Source organism: Trypanosoma melophagium, assembly GCF_022059095.1.
Source record: "Trypanosoma melophagium isolate St. Kilda chromosome Unknown ctg6segment0, whole genome shotgun sequence".
In the NCBI taxonomy this organism is placed as follows: Eukaryota; Euglenozoa; class Kinetoplastea; order Trypanosomatida; family Trypanosomatidae; genus Trypanosoma; species Trypanosoma melophagium.
The window spans coordinates 51,313-66,480 of NW_027125189.1; the positions used below are offsets into that span (position 1 = coordinate 51,313).

Consider the following 15,168-nt stretch of genomic DNA (forward strand, 5'->3'; position numbering starts at 1 on the left):
CCACTAAACTGTACTGATGGTCGATTTGTGATGGTGCTGATTTTACCGTCGTCGTTGCTCTTGGTGAATGATGGTGATGTGAAAAAAAAAAATGTTTCGAGTGGATGATATGGTTTTCAAAAAAAAAAAAAGTTACATTGTATAGGGATTTTGCTCTGTGAAACATATCGTTACCACTTTTTTTTCCCCTCCCTTCACTCTCTATGTGTGTTTTTCATGGGGTTCCATTTTGCTCTGTATTCCTTTTTCTTTTGTTGGGTTTGGCTTGATATTATACTATTTGTTCTGTATATTTTTATATTTTCTTTTTTTTGAATTTTTCTTAACCGGTATTAGGTAAAAGAAAAGGAAAAAATAGGGGTAGTTAGCTAGAATTTTTTTTTGAATTATTTATTTCGTTTTTTTTTTCCGTATATGATTAGGGTTTTTAATGTTTCACAGTGGAGTTGATACGGTAGAGCATCCTGAACAAGAGGCTAAAGAAGATGTGATTGCTTCTCAACGCACGAAGGAAAACAATGGGTGCTGTATCAGTACGATCGTACTTATTGCAGTAGTGATGAGTTTTGGTGTATTATTAGTAGGATTAATTGGGTTTCTCCCCATGTATTTTCTGGGTTTTAGTGCAGCCGGGCATGCAACACATTTGGTTCACACTCAAGCAATCGATGGATTGTTAACGACAACCAATAGCTCTCTTATGCAATTACCAAATCTTATTAATTGTGTGTCATCCAATTACATTTTTACGGAAGGGAATAATAACACTTTCTTTCCAGAAAATAAGACAAAACTCTTGTTTGCATTGGCAAATATTTTGTCTAAAGACATATATCGTGATATTGTTGGCTATTTTATGGTTGTATCTGCAGAACCTCCTGGTAAAGAGTGGGGTGTACTTGCAGCTACATATTTTGGAGAGGGTATAATTAGTGGTGCCGTATTGCACGGGATGAAAGCAGCACCTATTTACCGAATTGACCCTGTAACAGTAGACTATAGTGTTCCTATGCAAACTGTTGCAACACACAATATGAGTTTGATTCCGACTCTAACTCGAAATGATGGTCCTTATATGTCCATTGTAGTGCCATGGAATCAAAGTAGAGCTCATGGTGTTCCTTGGAAAAAACATTGGCTTAGTGAAGGAATTAATCTTTCATCCATGTATTTTGACTATGTTGTACCCTTCGGTGCGGAGAACCACTTAGGATTTTGGGAGGTTGCGATGCGAACAGCAGCTTTTGATAATGGTACTATGCGAGTGCTGCGGAGGGCACTACGCGAGAATGGACGTTTCATGGTTATTGACCCTATAAAAGATATTGTCATTACCAATAATTGGAAGCAAAGCCCTACTACCCGAGAAAATATTAATGGTAAGTGGAGTGTAAACCCACTAAAAATAAGTAATATTAACGATCCCTTAATGATGATGGCGGTCAACAAAGTACGGTCTAAGGGTGGTTTTATAGAATTTATGAAACATCGTGGACGAAATGAATTTTTTTTTAACTATCAAGGAGATTCTGCACATATAATAGTTGTACGATTTGTCGATGACCTTGGTCTTAACCTTTTACTATGTATTACTACTCTTCGATCTGATTTTTTCCGTGATTTGTTTATGGCACGTTCAATTGTAACGTCTATCACAGCTATTTCAGTCGTAATGGTAGCTTTCTTCGCTGCAGTTATTGCATATTTCTTGATGAAGCCGTTAAGAAGACTTGTGCCTGCGCTTGAAAGAGATTCAAATCTCCAACTTCGCGGTGGTGATGACGAAGGGGATTGTACTGGGAATGACGGTAGGGTTTTAGTTAAGTCTCGTATTGCTGGGGTGCAGGAAATTCAAGACGGTTATGCAGAACTTACCCGACAACTTGGTCGAGTTAAATCATTCGTTCCAGAGGCTATTCTTGCTGCACCAACCGACATTAAAGAGCGTCTAACAGATAGAAAACGGCGTGAATCCCCCAAAAAAATTTCTTTACAACCGACAATTTCCCAATCAGATGTAACGCGTGAGACAGAAATAATTGAACAGAATAGACTTTTCAAATTTCGAAGAGATATGTGTCTCAATAGCAGTATCTTCAAGGAACGAACTAATACGTTCGATAGACGGTACTGTACAATGGTACTTATTGAAAACACCCAACCTTCCTCACTTGATACATACTTCCATAATATTCTCGCATGTGCTGCAGAACTTAATGGTTGCGTAGAATACATGCGACCTGATGGGACATTTGTAAGTTTTGGTGCACACTCACCACTTCCTTTGCATTCTATTAAAGGATCTCGATTTGCCTTTGCTCTTTTTGCTAGACTTACTCCCCAAGAAAAAGAAACTATTACGATCCTTGTTGATTCAGATGAGTTTCTTGTGGGAACTTACGGTGCACACTCAAGAAATGCTCGTGTAGTAGTAGGATTATCGAGGTTACGTGAGTTAACCAAAGTTGCAAATAGATTGGGATGCCGAATTGCAGCTACTGCTGGAACGGCTTCACAGTTACAGGATAACCAGGTATTCCCTGTTGATTGTGTGATGCTATCATCCTCAACAATTCCTGTGGTAATTTCAGAGTTAAGGTTACAATCTTCATCTCAAAATACAATTAGGGCATCAAAACATTTCCGACTTGGATTGGCAGCTATGCGTAAAGGATCCTATAAGGAGGCAATTACACACTATCAACGAATAGGAAATTCTGATCCTCAAGCCCAAAGACTTATCAGAATATGTGAACAGCACTGTTCTGAAAATGACTCAAGAAGCTATTTTTGTATTTCCCGTGAACTATTAAAGAGAACTATATATGATACCATTCCTGTAATTGATGCATTAGCATCAGATGCTGCTACAATATCCAATCAAATTGATTATAGTGGAACACTTAAAAAAGGTTGTGGAGCTCCTGCAACACTTCTTCAGAAAAAAGCGTCTTCAAGAGCTGGTTCTTGTTCTGATGGTGATCCACTTTTTGAGATGTATAAACTCTCTACAAAATCTACTGAATCTATGCAATCTCTCGTATATGATTGCAATGGTGCAGATGATGTTCCTATGTTGTTGACTGATATAAACCATAAAGTATGGATTCGTTCACTGAAAAAGATTAGTGAGGGTGCCTTCAGTTATGTTTACCTTGGTATGTCAGAAGATGGGGTTCAGGTAGCGATCAAGTGTATTCCACGTCGGCGTCGTGATATTATGCAAGAGTCCCTGGAGGCTGAGATGAATGTTGCGTCAAAGCTGCGTCACCCCAATATAGTTCAATATGTTTCATGCAGCGTGGTTCAGTCACATCTTGCTATTATCATGGAGTACGTTCCTGGTGGTTCCTTGCACACGGTGATAAAGAACTTTGGACGAGTGGGTCCGCTTGTTGCTCGACGATTTACTGTGGATATTCTAAATGGTCTAAACTACCTACATGGGCTTGGGATTGTGCACTGTGATGTAAAGCCGCACAATGTGCTGCTTGGGATGGACGGCGTGTGCAAGCTGTCGGACTTTGGCTCCACCATCTCCGAGGCGGCCGAGATGGCCCGCACCACCGCCGACGAGATGATGCTGCGCGGGACGGCGCTCTACATGGCCCCGGAGGTCGCCCGCGGCGGCCGCTGCACCCCGCAGTCCGACATCTTCTCGCTCGGCATTTCACTGCTGGAGATGCTGCTCGGGCGGCTGCCGTGGCGGTGGAGCGGCACCGCCCCGGAGGGAAGCGACGCGGCCGCCCTGCACGCGCTGCTCCACCGCGACACACTCTTTGTGCAGAACCTCTCCCGCGGCTACTTGGAACCGGAAGTGCCAGACTCCCTGGACCGCGAGGTCGCCCTCTTTGTGCGCTCTTGCTGCAACCCAGATCCATCCAAGAGACCATCCGCACTAGAACTCCTTTCATATGCCTTTATACTTTGATTTTAGTAGTGTTTTTTTCTACTTTTTTTCATTTCAAGATTTGTTTTTCTTTTCTTCGTCTTATCATTTATTGTATTCCTATATGAAATTGCGCGAACGTTTGGGATTCTTTTTTTGTTTTTTTTTTTTTTTTTTTTTTTTTTTTTTTGCAGCGTGTTGACGCAGGACTTTTCTGGGGCTTCTCTCTTCGGTCATTTTTTTTGTGTTTTGACTTGTACCTTCTGTTTTCTCTTCTCTTTTTCATTAATTTCATATAAGACGTCTGTGTTTTTTTTTATCTGTGTTTATTTTTTGCGGTGAGTGTTGCGTTCCCCCTTCTCTGTTTGTGTTTTTTTCTACATTTATTATTTTTTTCTTTTATTTCTTTTTTTGTTTTTCAGTGTAGTTTTTTTTTTTTTTCTTCCTTGTTTCTGATTCTATTTGTTTTTTTATGCTTTGATGTTTTGCCTATCTCTCTCTTTTTGTTGTCTCTCTCTGTGTCGTTTTTTTTTTTTAATTCTTCATTTCTTTTTAACCATGAATTCTTGAGGTTCTCCAGGCGTCTATGAACGACAATGAGGAGAGTGAATTAACAGATGCGCTCAAAACAGGAGATGTACTTGTAATTGAAGGACACAGCGGACATAGACTTCGTCACTACTATGATTCTCTTCATTTTTTGGCTGCTAGCTCTGGTATTTACAAGGACTGTTTGCCAGTGGCACTATTGGTTTCCTCTTTTGAGCATATCTTAGCTTATTTAAAGCATTGTGACTTATCCCTGCGTCATATATTTTTCGTTAATACAGATCTTTGTCCCACCAATGCTGTGAGAAGGGTGTTGCAGAACCATGGGTTGTGTAGTCGTGTGAGAACGCTTAGACTTAGGAAACTACATCATGACTGCCCTGAAATACTTCGACTGTTGGAGGCTATGGAGAAAAGCAGTAACGTAGAAACTGCAAAAATGGTCCATTTGCAACGTTTTTATCCTGGAATAGTACAGTTTCCTCTGATAATTCCTGAGGAAACTAAAATTTCTGAGCGTGTATCACGGGTGTTTAACTCGGTGCATTCAGCTTCTGATGCTATGATAGGAAATGTGCACTCTTTCTACGCAAAGTGGATATCAGTTTTTGATGGGAAACAATGTACAGATACTTACATATTTGAGCAAATATTGCCTCCTATCCCTTGTGAAAAACCGCTTGTGTCGTTTCGAAATGTTGCGGAATCTACTTTGCGAAGGGAGGTCGTACTTTTTGATGTGAGTAATTTTCGAGAGTGCGTTGAGCGCGTTGCCCTTTGCTTTCCCTTTACCCCATCAGAAATAAGTAGGGTTAAAGAAGCTTTTGGCAAACTTATTGTAATTGCAAGGAATATGGGTTGGATTCTTGTATCTCAAACTGCCACACCATCATCGTGCGAAATGCCGCACAGAGTTATTCATCTTTGGCGTGGTGCACGTGTGACTTTTAAGGATGGAAGTATGGGGAACGTTGTGGGGTTTAGAAGAGGGAATTTCCCGAAATGTGAAAGCAATATAGAATGGCCTCTTGTGGTACGTGATGATGAAAAAAATGCCACGGTTGTACTACCTTCTCTTGCTCCTTTGCATAAATTCTCACCCTTGCAAGTCTCAGAGTTGCCTCTTCGGTATGGAGACACTATTACTGCAGAGCAGCTTTTCCGCACACCTCGCTCTTCTCTTGTTGGACGTTGTTGGACTCTGCGTCCGAGTCTCTTCATTGGTCGTCTTTCTCGCTTGCGTTGCGCCCTCGCATCGGTCCCATCTTTGTCACAGGTAACGTTAACAAGTCCACTCCCTTTGGGGCTGCTAATGGCAGCTGAAAAGCGGTAGTAGGCATTCAGACTGTTAATATTTTTTTTTTTTTGCTTGGGAAAGAGAGAGAGGGAAATAAAGAAAGAGTTCTGTGTCGGGTTTAGCTGGTTTGTGTTTGATTGTATGTAAGTTTTACTTTTTTATTGAGTGAAATGAATAAAAGCACAAAAAAAAAAACAGAGAGAAAAATAATTATTGACATACAATACAGGGTTTGATAATTTCTTATTTTTCGCTTTTTTTGGAGGGGGTGAGGTGGGTTGTATAAATAATAATTATTGTTGGTAATCTACTGCTGTATGGCCTTATTGTGTTTTGTTCTGTAAAAAAACAAACAAACATATTTCCCCTCTTTTTCTTTTTATTTCCCAAGATTTTTGATTGAAGTCCCCCAAAATGAGTGGAAATGTTTCGGAGAAGAAGACAGTAGAAGAAAACCTGACGGAGGCGGTAGATCTTACACACACTTCTGAGGATGGAGTACGGAATCCACTTGAAGGGTTCTCCCCGAAAGCTCCTCCAATTCAGCCCATGCCATCATTTTCACTGTATGAAGGGACTCATTTACAGGGTGAGAAGGAAGAAAATGATGGAGTACTGGTAGCAGAACAGTTAGAGAAGCCGACTGAAACTTTGATTAAAAGTGGTGGCTTCCTGATGGGAACTGTCCTTGCGGTTGCACTTGTTATATCTGTTGGAGTAATATTGGTTGGTATTGCAGGTTTTATCCCTGGGCATATTCTTGGATTCCGGGCCGTCACGCGAACTGCAGAACTCATTCAACGTGAAGCTGTAAAGGGTGTTATTATTGTTATGCGATCAACTATCCTACAGCTTCCGGATTTTGCTCACACAGTAACTGCCAATTATATGCGTAACCAAACTTCAGGGTACACTGTAGATGCATTTCCTTCCCATTCTTCAACTCTTCTCTACTCGCTATTAAGCGTTCTTTCAACATTTCAAAGAACTATATCCTTTTTTAAATTTATGTATTTAAAGGGCCTTTTTGGTCTTGCGGCTGAACCTATTCAGACCTATATACCAAGAAGAAACCATCTTCTGGGTGCCCATAGTAATGAGCTAACAGTGGTCCCAGGATATGCATATGATCCCGAAACATTGATTACCATATCATCCAAAGAAATGTTTCAATGGAATATTCCTGAAGATTTGGCGTACTCACTTGGAGGCTTTAATTCAATCGTCAAACCTTGGGTAGAAAATGGAAGTACAAGGCGCTGGCTTCCAGAAGAAATGAATGTTACTGGTTTTTATTTTAATTTTGTGATTCCCTTTAAAATTGATAATTATACAGGATCGTGTGAAGTATCCATGACAAGCGAACGTCTAATACAAGATACAAAGGCTCTCTTCAAAACTTTGCGGGAAAACGGACGTGTTATGCTTTTTGATTTGAAACGGAGTGTTGTCATTCTTGACAGTTGGGGCCAAAGAGTTACATGGTGGGAAGGTGAAATCAGTCAAACTAAAAAGTTTTTTCATCTTACACTTGATGGAATTGATGACCCTATAGCTCGTTCTCTTGTAAGACACATAAGGATGCGTCAAGAAGAAATAGATTCTATGACAGATAACATAATAGAAATATCCTTCCCTTATGACCATAGTACTGTTAAGGCAAGTGTTGCACGTGTTACAGATAAAAATGGATTGGATATTTTATTATCTGTTTCGGTTCTTCAATCAGATTTTGTAGGTGGAATACTTAGGGCACGTATTGTTGTAATTTCAGTGGTTATAGCAATTGTCGTAATATCAACAATCATCGCTTTTCTGGGTGCCTGTTACTTGGTTAAACCATTGACACGTCTTGTTACAGCACTTAAGCTAGCATCTAACCTGGAATTATCAGGTGATGATAGTAAAATGATAAGTCATTCAAGAATATTGGAAGTTGAAGAGATTCAGAATGATTACTTAAAATTACGACGTCAACTATTGGTACTCCGAAAGTTCGTTCCAGAAGCTATTTTGGCTCATGTTGATACAGCTTCTGAAGCAGGTTGCAGTAGTACATTCAGTGTAACGGGAACTTCCACAGGTGACGCACGCGCAACACTGGCAGACGAATCTGTTTCTTCACGTCTGGGACAAGCTCCAAATGTGAGTCGTGATGTAAGGCTAAACAGTGACATCTTTAAAGAAGAGTTAAATGAATTTTCACCTAAATATTGCAGTGTTGCGGCTATTGAAATACACTCAAAAAGACTCCGGGAAAACCATAGACAGTATATGAGTATTTTGGTTGCCACAGCAACTGCATATTCTGGTTGTATTGAAATACTTGAACCAGAAACAGCACTTGTAAGTTTTGGTGCACATGCATCAGTTCCATTGCATTCCGCCAAGGGTTGCCGTTTTGCTTTTGAACTGCTAAGTAATATTCTTCCTCGGGAACGGGAGTCTATTACAATAGTCTTGGAGTCTAATGAGTTTTTAGTGGGAACATGTAGTGCTATGTCTAGAAATGCACGTGTACTTTTTGGAACAGAATACCTTTTTGAATTAACAAAAGCAATGTATGCAGCTCGATGCAGTATTTCAGCAACTTCTGGTATGGCTTCACATTTACAGGGATATCAAACTTTTCCTGTTGATTGTGTTCTTACACCTTCTTTAAGGCTACCTGTTGTGTTATTTGAAGTACGATTAAAGAAATCATGTAACACACATATGTTGAGTTTAGCAAAACATTTCCGACTTGGATTCGCGGCAATGCGACAGGGAAATTATAAACAAGCTATAACTCATTATCAACGAATAGGAAGTTCTGACGCTCAGGCTCGTCGAGTTATTCGACTTTGTGCACAACGCTGTTTAGAGAAAGATTCAACACCGTATGTTCGTTTAATGGTAGATTCATATGGTGTTCAAAAACCTCTTCTCGAGGATCCAGCAGAGGTAATGAATGAGGAACAGAATGCTCAAATTAAAATAACGGGTGGTGAAAAGTCTGTCTTTCAACCTCCTGAAGATAAAAATGAATCATCAGGAGATAACAGCTCTGCGTTGTTCGAAATGTATAATTCGTCATCCTCTGAATCTGCGCAATCTCTCGTATATGATTGCAATGGTGCAGATGATGTTCCTATGTTGTTGACTGATATAAACCATAAAGTATGGATTCGTTCACTGAAAAAGATTAGTGAGGGTGCCTTCAGTTATGTTTACCTTGGTATGTCAGAAGATGGGGTTCAGGTAGCGATCAAGTGTATTCCACGTCGGCGTCGTGATATTATGCAAGAGTCCCTGGAGGCTGAGATGAATGTTGCGTCAAAGCTGCGTCACCCCAATATAGTTCAATATGTTTCATGCAGCGTGGTTCAGTCACATCTTGCTATTATCATGGAGTACGTTCCTGGTGGTTCCTTGCACACGGTGATAAAGAACTTTGGACGAGTGGGTCCGCTTGTTGCTCGACGATTTACTGTGGATATTCTAAATGGTCTAAACTACCTACATGGGCTTGGGATTGTGCACTGTGATGTAAAGCCGCACAATGTGCTGCTTGGGATGGACGGCGTGTGCAAGCTGTCGGACTTTGGCTCCACCATCTCCGAGGCGGCCGAGATGGCCCGCACCACCGCCGACGAGATGATGCTGCGCGGGACGGCGCTCTACATGGCCCCGGAGGTCGCCCGCGGCGGCCGCTGCACCCGCAGTCCGACATCTTCTCGCTCGGCATTTCACTGCTGGAGATGCTGCTCGGGCGGCTGCCGTGGCGGTGGAGCGGCACCGCCCCGGAGGGAAGCGACGCGGCCGCCCTGCACGCGCTGCTCCACCGCGACACACTCTTTGTGCAGAACCTCTCCCGCGGCTACTTGGAACCGGAAGTGCCAGACTCCCTGGACCGCGAGGTCGCCCTCTTTGTGCGCTCTTGCTGCAACCCAGATCCATCCAAGAGACCATCCGCAATAGAACTCCTTTCATATGCCTTTATACTTTGATTTTGGTGCAAGGTATATATGTTTATTCCATTGTCATCGCTACTAGTGTATATAATCATGTTTATATCGGTGGCTTTTTTCTCTTGCTTTTTCTTTGAGTTCGACAGCATGTTTTTTTTTCCTCAGAAAGCGCTGTTCTCTTTTTGAGGACGGATAAGTGTTCTTTTTTTTGTGTTTTTCTGAAATGTTTTAGTTCTCCTTCGCTTTGCAATAAATTCAGCGTCTGGTGAATCTCCTGGGCGACCTTGAAAAAAAATTTTTTTATGATTTCCGTGAATGTACTGAGTCTTCTTTTTTGAGTGGATGTATGTTTCATTTCATGTCTTTGTGTATCTGCTTTTATCCGTGGGGGACTGTTTTTATGATTCTCCTTATACGAATTTTTTGCGTAATATTTTACCAGAAGAAGGGAGAAAAAGGGAATAGAGTATGATTTAGTCAAATAGTTCACTTTTTTTCTTGAGTGAGTATTCCACCTTTGGTTTAAATTTTCAGGATTATTTGGAATCTCTAACAGTTATGATATTTTTGTCCTTTCGGGCAAGCTTTCTCCTCGCGCGGGCTTTTTTTTTTTCTCCTTCGCTTTTTTCTTGATTCTTTCTTGTTACTCTCCTTTTGGTGTTGAGGAAGTGGTCAGGATTTTTGCACGGGTTTTTGGAGAATGAATTTTGTTTCAATTTTTTTTTTGTCTTGTAATTTTTCTCTTCTTATTTTTCTTCTGTTGCGTCAGGGGTACTCGATAGGATTAATACCCCGAAGATAAGCTTCGCTGACTTGGTTTTTTTTATTCTTAAAGGAATTTAGCGCTAGTATCTGGAGTTTTTTTTTTTTCTTGGGGTTACCTTCTTTGACACATCGGTAAAGGGGGTGAGGAAAGGGCAAAGAAAAAAAGGGGTACCTTTCCCTTATGTTTGTATAGGCGCAAGAGAAGCAGTTGAGTAAAAAAAAAGAGACATGCATATGTTGGCGCAACTAATGGCAATGGCTCTGCAGCAGCGCTGCAGCGAGCAGCGTGAGTTGGAGTCTCTCCACCAGACCTCATTTCACAGTAGTCGTGTTCCGCACATTTCGCTGCGGGACTACGTCAGTCGCATAGCCAAGTATTCTGGTTGTTCTCCAGAATGCTTTGTATTGATGATAATCTATATTGATCGATATGTGGCGGCGACAAACTGTCCAATCACTTTTCGAAACATACATCGACTAACGATTACAGCAGCTACTGTGAGTGCGAAACTGAAGGACGATATTTATTATAGCAACGCATATTATGCCAGTATTGGGGGTATCACTAACACGGAGCTGAACCGACTGGAGCTTGAATTTCTTAAGACTATTGATTGGTACACCTGGGTGGAGCCAGTTGATTATTATACGTACTGTGAGCAGTTGCAGTCTCGTTATATGAATTCTGCATGTGTATTGCCATCTGAAACCCTTGGTGTTGCTACTACAGGTGGAAATGAATTAGAGGGTTAGCAAGGCGTCTACTACATTGTTGCGGATCTCGCATTTATTTATTATCTACATATTTTTCCAATACCTCCTGGTTCCTGGGTTTGGTGTGTAACATTAGTGCAAACTATAGGAAGTAACTTGCCATTTTGTCTCATCTTGAAAGAAGGAGAGATAGATTTAAGAAAATGAAAGAGAAAGAAAGAAACCAAGGAAGCATGTGCCCTTTCCGTTAAGATAGTACTGTACCTAATAAAGCGAGGGAGGATGCATGTTTCTTGTTGGCCTTCTCTTTTATTATTATTATTATTATTAATTATTGTCTTCGTTATTGTTGCTGTTCTTGTTTTTCGTTTTTTTTTTTTTGCTGAATGAGAAGAACAGCGGAGCTGTTTGTGCGTTGTATCGGAGAAGGCACATCTTTACTCTCTTGACTGGTCGTTGTGTCAGTATAAGGTTATACTGACGATAGTTATTTGTCCCTTTTTTGCGGTGCCCTTGCTGGCGTGAGACTTGTTTAATTTGCCCATGTACGTTTTGTATGTATTCCTTACTTATGGGTATATACATATATAGATATATTAGCGCATATATATGTTTACGCATTTATTTTCTTCCTCTGGCCTGCTTTGCCTAGAGACAACATCTGGATCACGCCCTGTATGCTTCTCCTTCAGGGGACTGACTCTGCACATGTTTCACCTCACAACTACCATTATTGGTGGGTTTCATATATGTATATATATATATGCGCCCTCTTACTCTCTTCTTATTTTATGTGTCTTTTTTTTTGCTCTCTCCCTTGTTTGTATTTCTTTTCTTTCTTTTAAATGTTGTGTGGTATATATGAATTTCAGATAGAAATAAGTAATTTCTCCTTTTTTTTATTGGTTTGTGTCCGTTATATATCAGAAGAATGCAGCTTGGCTATGGAGTGCGTGGTGGACGCGGTGCTGGTCGTGGCCGCGGTGGAGGATATGACTACAGAGGTCCGGTGCAGCAGCCATACATGGGAAGCAGTATACCCACAGACACCTTGTGTGTGCGTGTCAGTGAAATACGACAACCAGTCACAGAGGACATGATGTACCGCGTGTTTGGCAGTATTTCTACAAATCCTCGACGTCTGCAAATTACTCCTTCTTCAAATCCTAATGAAACTGTCGTCATGGCACAGTTTTCAGACTCATATGCTACCCAACGTGTAATGGAGAACCTCAACAACCGAAATATATTCAACGATGGAAATAAAATGGTTATGAATTACGCCACATGGGAACCTGCCCCAGTGCTTCCAGCCCCACAGGCTGCTGTGTACGGCACTCCTGCCGCAGCTTATGGAGGGATGCCCCCCGCGCCTAATATGATGTACCCACCGCAACAACAGCAGCAAGCAATACAGCAACAACAACAACAACAACAACCCTCTGTGTATTTACAACCACGTCAACACCAGATGCAACAAATGTCTCATATGCAGCAACCACGAGTTTCACAAGCGCGTGTAGGATTTGATCAACCGCGTGGTGCTCGCGGTCGTGGACGCGGTGGTGCTGGCGGTCATCGTGGTGCATCCGGGGGGATGGGCTTTGACCCAATGGTGATGGGATACCCACACATGGGATACCAGGGAATGCCGGGAATGATGCCCATGGCGGGTGGAATGATGAATGCATACATGTCGCAGAAGCCGCTGCCAAACTCGCCAACGGTGTTCCTAAGCGTGACAGTAGTGCCAGAGACAGAGCCGCTGCAGTCCATCTTTATACTTCTCGAAGCCTTTGGTGGGGTGGTGACAATACGGCGCAATCACAACAAGAAGGAGATCCTAACAGTGAAGATGGCCTCAATCCCTGAGGCGGACAGTGTGGTGCAGTACATGCGGAAGGTACCCTTCGCTGGCGGCACCGTCAGTGCAAAGCGCTTTCCAACATACAACGAGCGCACACCCTGCACAGACGACGGAGACCCGCGCGATCCCGCCACCGCGCAGTACGACTTCACCACCGCCCGTCACCGCAGTCCTGGACAGCGGAGTAAGTGCCACCCATCAAATGTACTGAAAGTAACTGGATGCGCCGGATACTCCGAGGCGGATGTGATGACATACTTCACCAGCGAGAACTTCTTTCCTGACCGCATCATCAAGGATGACGAGGGTGCCTTCACGCTACAGATGGCAGACACAGACACCGCCGTAGCACTGCTTGTCAAGTGTCACAATAATGTTTGCGGGGAGGAGCGCTCTAACGTGCTATTTGTGGAGGGACCAAAGGAAAATAACGAGAATAACAACGGTGATAATGTGGAGGAAAATGGAGAAAAGAACGGTAATGCGTAACGTATAGTATCAAAGTCTGAGGCACACACACACACACACACACACGGTGAACGAAGGAAATATAAGCAAAGAAATAAAGAAAAAAAAAGAAAAAACTGTATATATAATATATATAATATATAATATAATATATAATATATAATATATATATATATATATATATGTTCCTTGTAATTGTGCTTATTTATATAATAAAGGAATCAGAGATTAGAAAACAAGAGCAGGGCGAAAAAAAAAAAACAGTAAAGGGTGATTATTGGAGTTCCCGTTCTTTTCTCTCTACCAGAGTGTGATGAGCACATTTTTATGCATGCATAACAAAAAAGAAAGTATGGAAATAGAAGAAGAACAAGACGAAAAAAAAGAAAAAAAGAGATATTGAAGGTGATGTCATATCTTTCTATGTTGTGATAAATCAAATTCCTTTGTTTCTCATGCATGTGGGTTCCCTTTCTTTATGCTCTGTGAATGTCTTATAGCCTTTTTTTAATTATTTCCGTCTGCATCTTGTATCGCTGTTTTTTTCTTTTCTTTTTTTTCTTTTTGTCTGTTTTATTTTTTTCTCTTTATTTTTTATTTTTTGTGTTTCATGTTTAAATGAAATTATGAATATACTACATAAATTACCATCCCACCCCCTATTCTCTTATTGCTTCCAATGTTTTGGTACTTGTGTTGCTCTCGTTGTATTGTCGATCTGCCAATTCGTTTTCCTTTTATGACTTGCTGTGTTGTTATTTTCGGGAACCACTAATTACAGGTGAACGACAGAAAACGATTGTTTTCACATCATCGGTGCAACAGCAAAACGGGAGGGTTCAGGGAGAAAATGGTACTTTTTTTTAGAGTTCAATAAGTGTGGATTCTTCCTTTACATATTATTCAAAATACTGTGTCCATATATATATATATATATATATATATTTAAAGAGATATTCTATTGTAGATCTAGTATCGAACATTAACATAATAATAGTCTTCGGAGGTTTGCTTGCTTATTTCCTCTTGCATTGTGATTTCATTGAATGGATCAGTGCCTTTCATAGAATATTGTGTTTGAAAAAAAAAACTTCAGCTCCAAACCTCTTAATATCTGATGAGGTATGAAAAAAAAAAGAGCGTTTTTATGGATCGTAAAGAGGTTAGACACACATTTCTGTTTGCGTCGTGTCTATTCTATTTTGGACATCTATTAAGTATTATTTGGGTCTTAACCTGTTTTCTCATTTAGTGCCATTTTTCTGTATTTTTGCGCTACCTTTCCTATTACTTATACTGAGGACTTGCAGTGTAGACCTTGTTCTTGGCTTCTATCTCCTATTTAAATTCTGCTGATTTCTCAGGAAATTTTCTTCAAAAAGAAAAAACAAAAACATGTACACTTGCAAACTTAATTCTCAATACATACGCATCTATTTGCTTCTCTATTTACTAATGACGATAACTTCTGTGACACCACAAAAAAAAAATTGTGAGACTCATCATTTCCAAGACTTCTCTATAGATGCCGTTGTACCACTTGCTTCCAATGAGGTTGTATATTTCTTTCCCCTTATGTATCTCTTGGGTGGTTTTTTATTTTTATTTCAATTCTTTTTATTTTTTTCTTCACTCCTTTTACCATTTCTTGTGGTGCGTTTTCTCTGCT

The 15,168-nt window shown here is 40.8% G+C and overlaps 5 protein-coding genes across 5 annotated transcripts; all 5 read left to right on the plus strand.

Moving 5' to 3' along the window:
* Nucleotides 1-430: 430 nt before the first annotated feature.
* Nucleotides 431-3,931, plus strand: LSM04_005112 (Protein kinase domain; the record flags this gene model as incomplete). Its single annotated transcript, XM_067332189.1, has 1 exon — nucleotides 431-3,931. The coding sequence occupies one exon, from the start codon at nucleotides 431-433 to the stop codon at nucleotides 3,929-3,931; it is 3,501 nt and encodes a 1,166-aa protein (XP_067186919.1).
* A 544-nt stretch (nucleotides 3,932-4,475) lies between these two features.
* LSM04_001721 (uncharacterized protein) lies at nucleotides 4,476-5,771 on the plus strand (the record flags this gene model as incomplete). The annotated part of the gene is made up of 1 exon (XM_067332190.1): nucleotides 4,476-5,771. One exon carries the CDS (start codon nucleotides 4,476-4,478, stop codon nucleotides 5,769-5,771), a length of 1,296 nt encoding a protein of 431 aa, XP_067186776.1.
* Nucleotides 5,772-6,149: 378 nt separating this feature from the next.
* LSM04_009003 (Protein kinase domain) lies at nucleotides 6,150-9,724 on the plus strand (the record flags this gene model as incomplete). The annotated part of the gene is made up of 2 exons (XM_067332191.1): nucleotides 6,150-9,222; nucleotides 9,270-9,724. The coding sequence occupies 2 exons, from the start codon at nucleotides 6,150-6,152 to the stop codon at nucleotides 9,722-9,724; spliced, it is 3,528 nt and encodes a 1,175-aa protein (XP_067187095.1).
* Nucleotides 9,725-10,678: 954 nt separating this feature from the next.
* Nucleotides 10,679-11,203, plus strand: LSM04_007733 (Cyclin PHO80-like; the record flags this gene model as incomplete). The annotated part of the gene is made up of 1 exon (XM_067332193.1): nucleotides 10,679-11,203. The coding sequence occupies one exon, from the start codon at nucleotides 10,679-10,681 to the stop codon at nucleotides 11,201-11,203; it is 525 nt and encodes a 174-aa protein (XP_067187033.1).
* An 892-nt stretch (nucleotides 11,204-12,095) lies between these two features.
* LSM04_002151 (uncharacterized protein) lies at nucleotides 12,096-13,520 on the plus strand (the record flags this gene model as incomplete). Its single annotated transcript, XM_067332194.1, has 1 exon — nucleotides 12,096-13,520. One exon carries the CDS (start codon nucleotides 12,096-12,098, stop codon nucleotides 13,518-13,520), a length of 1,425 nt encoding a protein of 474 aa, XP_067186793.1.
* Between the last annotated feature and the right edge of the window lie 1,648 nt (nucleotides 13,521-15,168).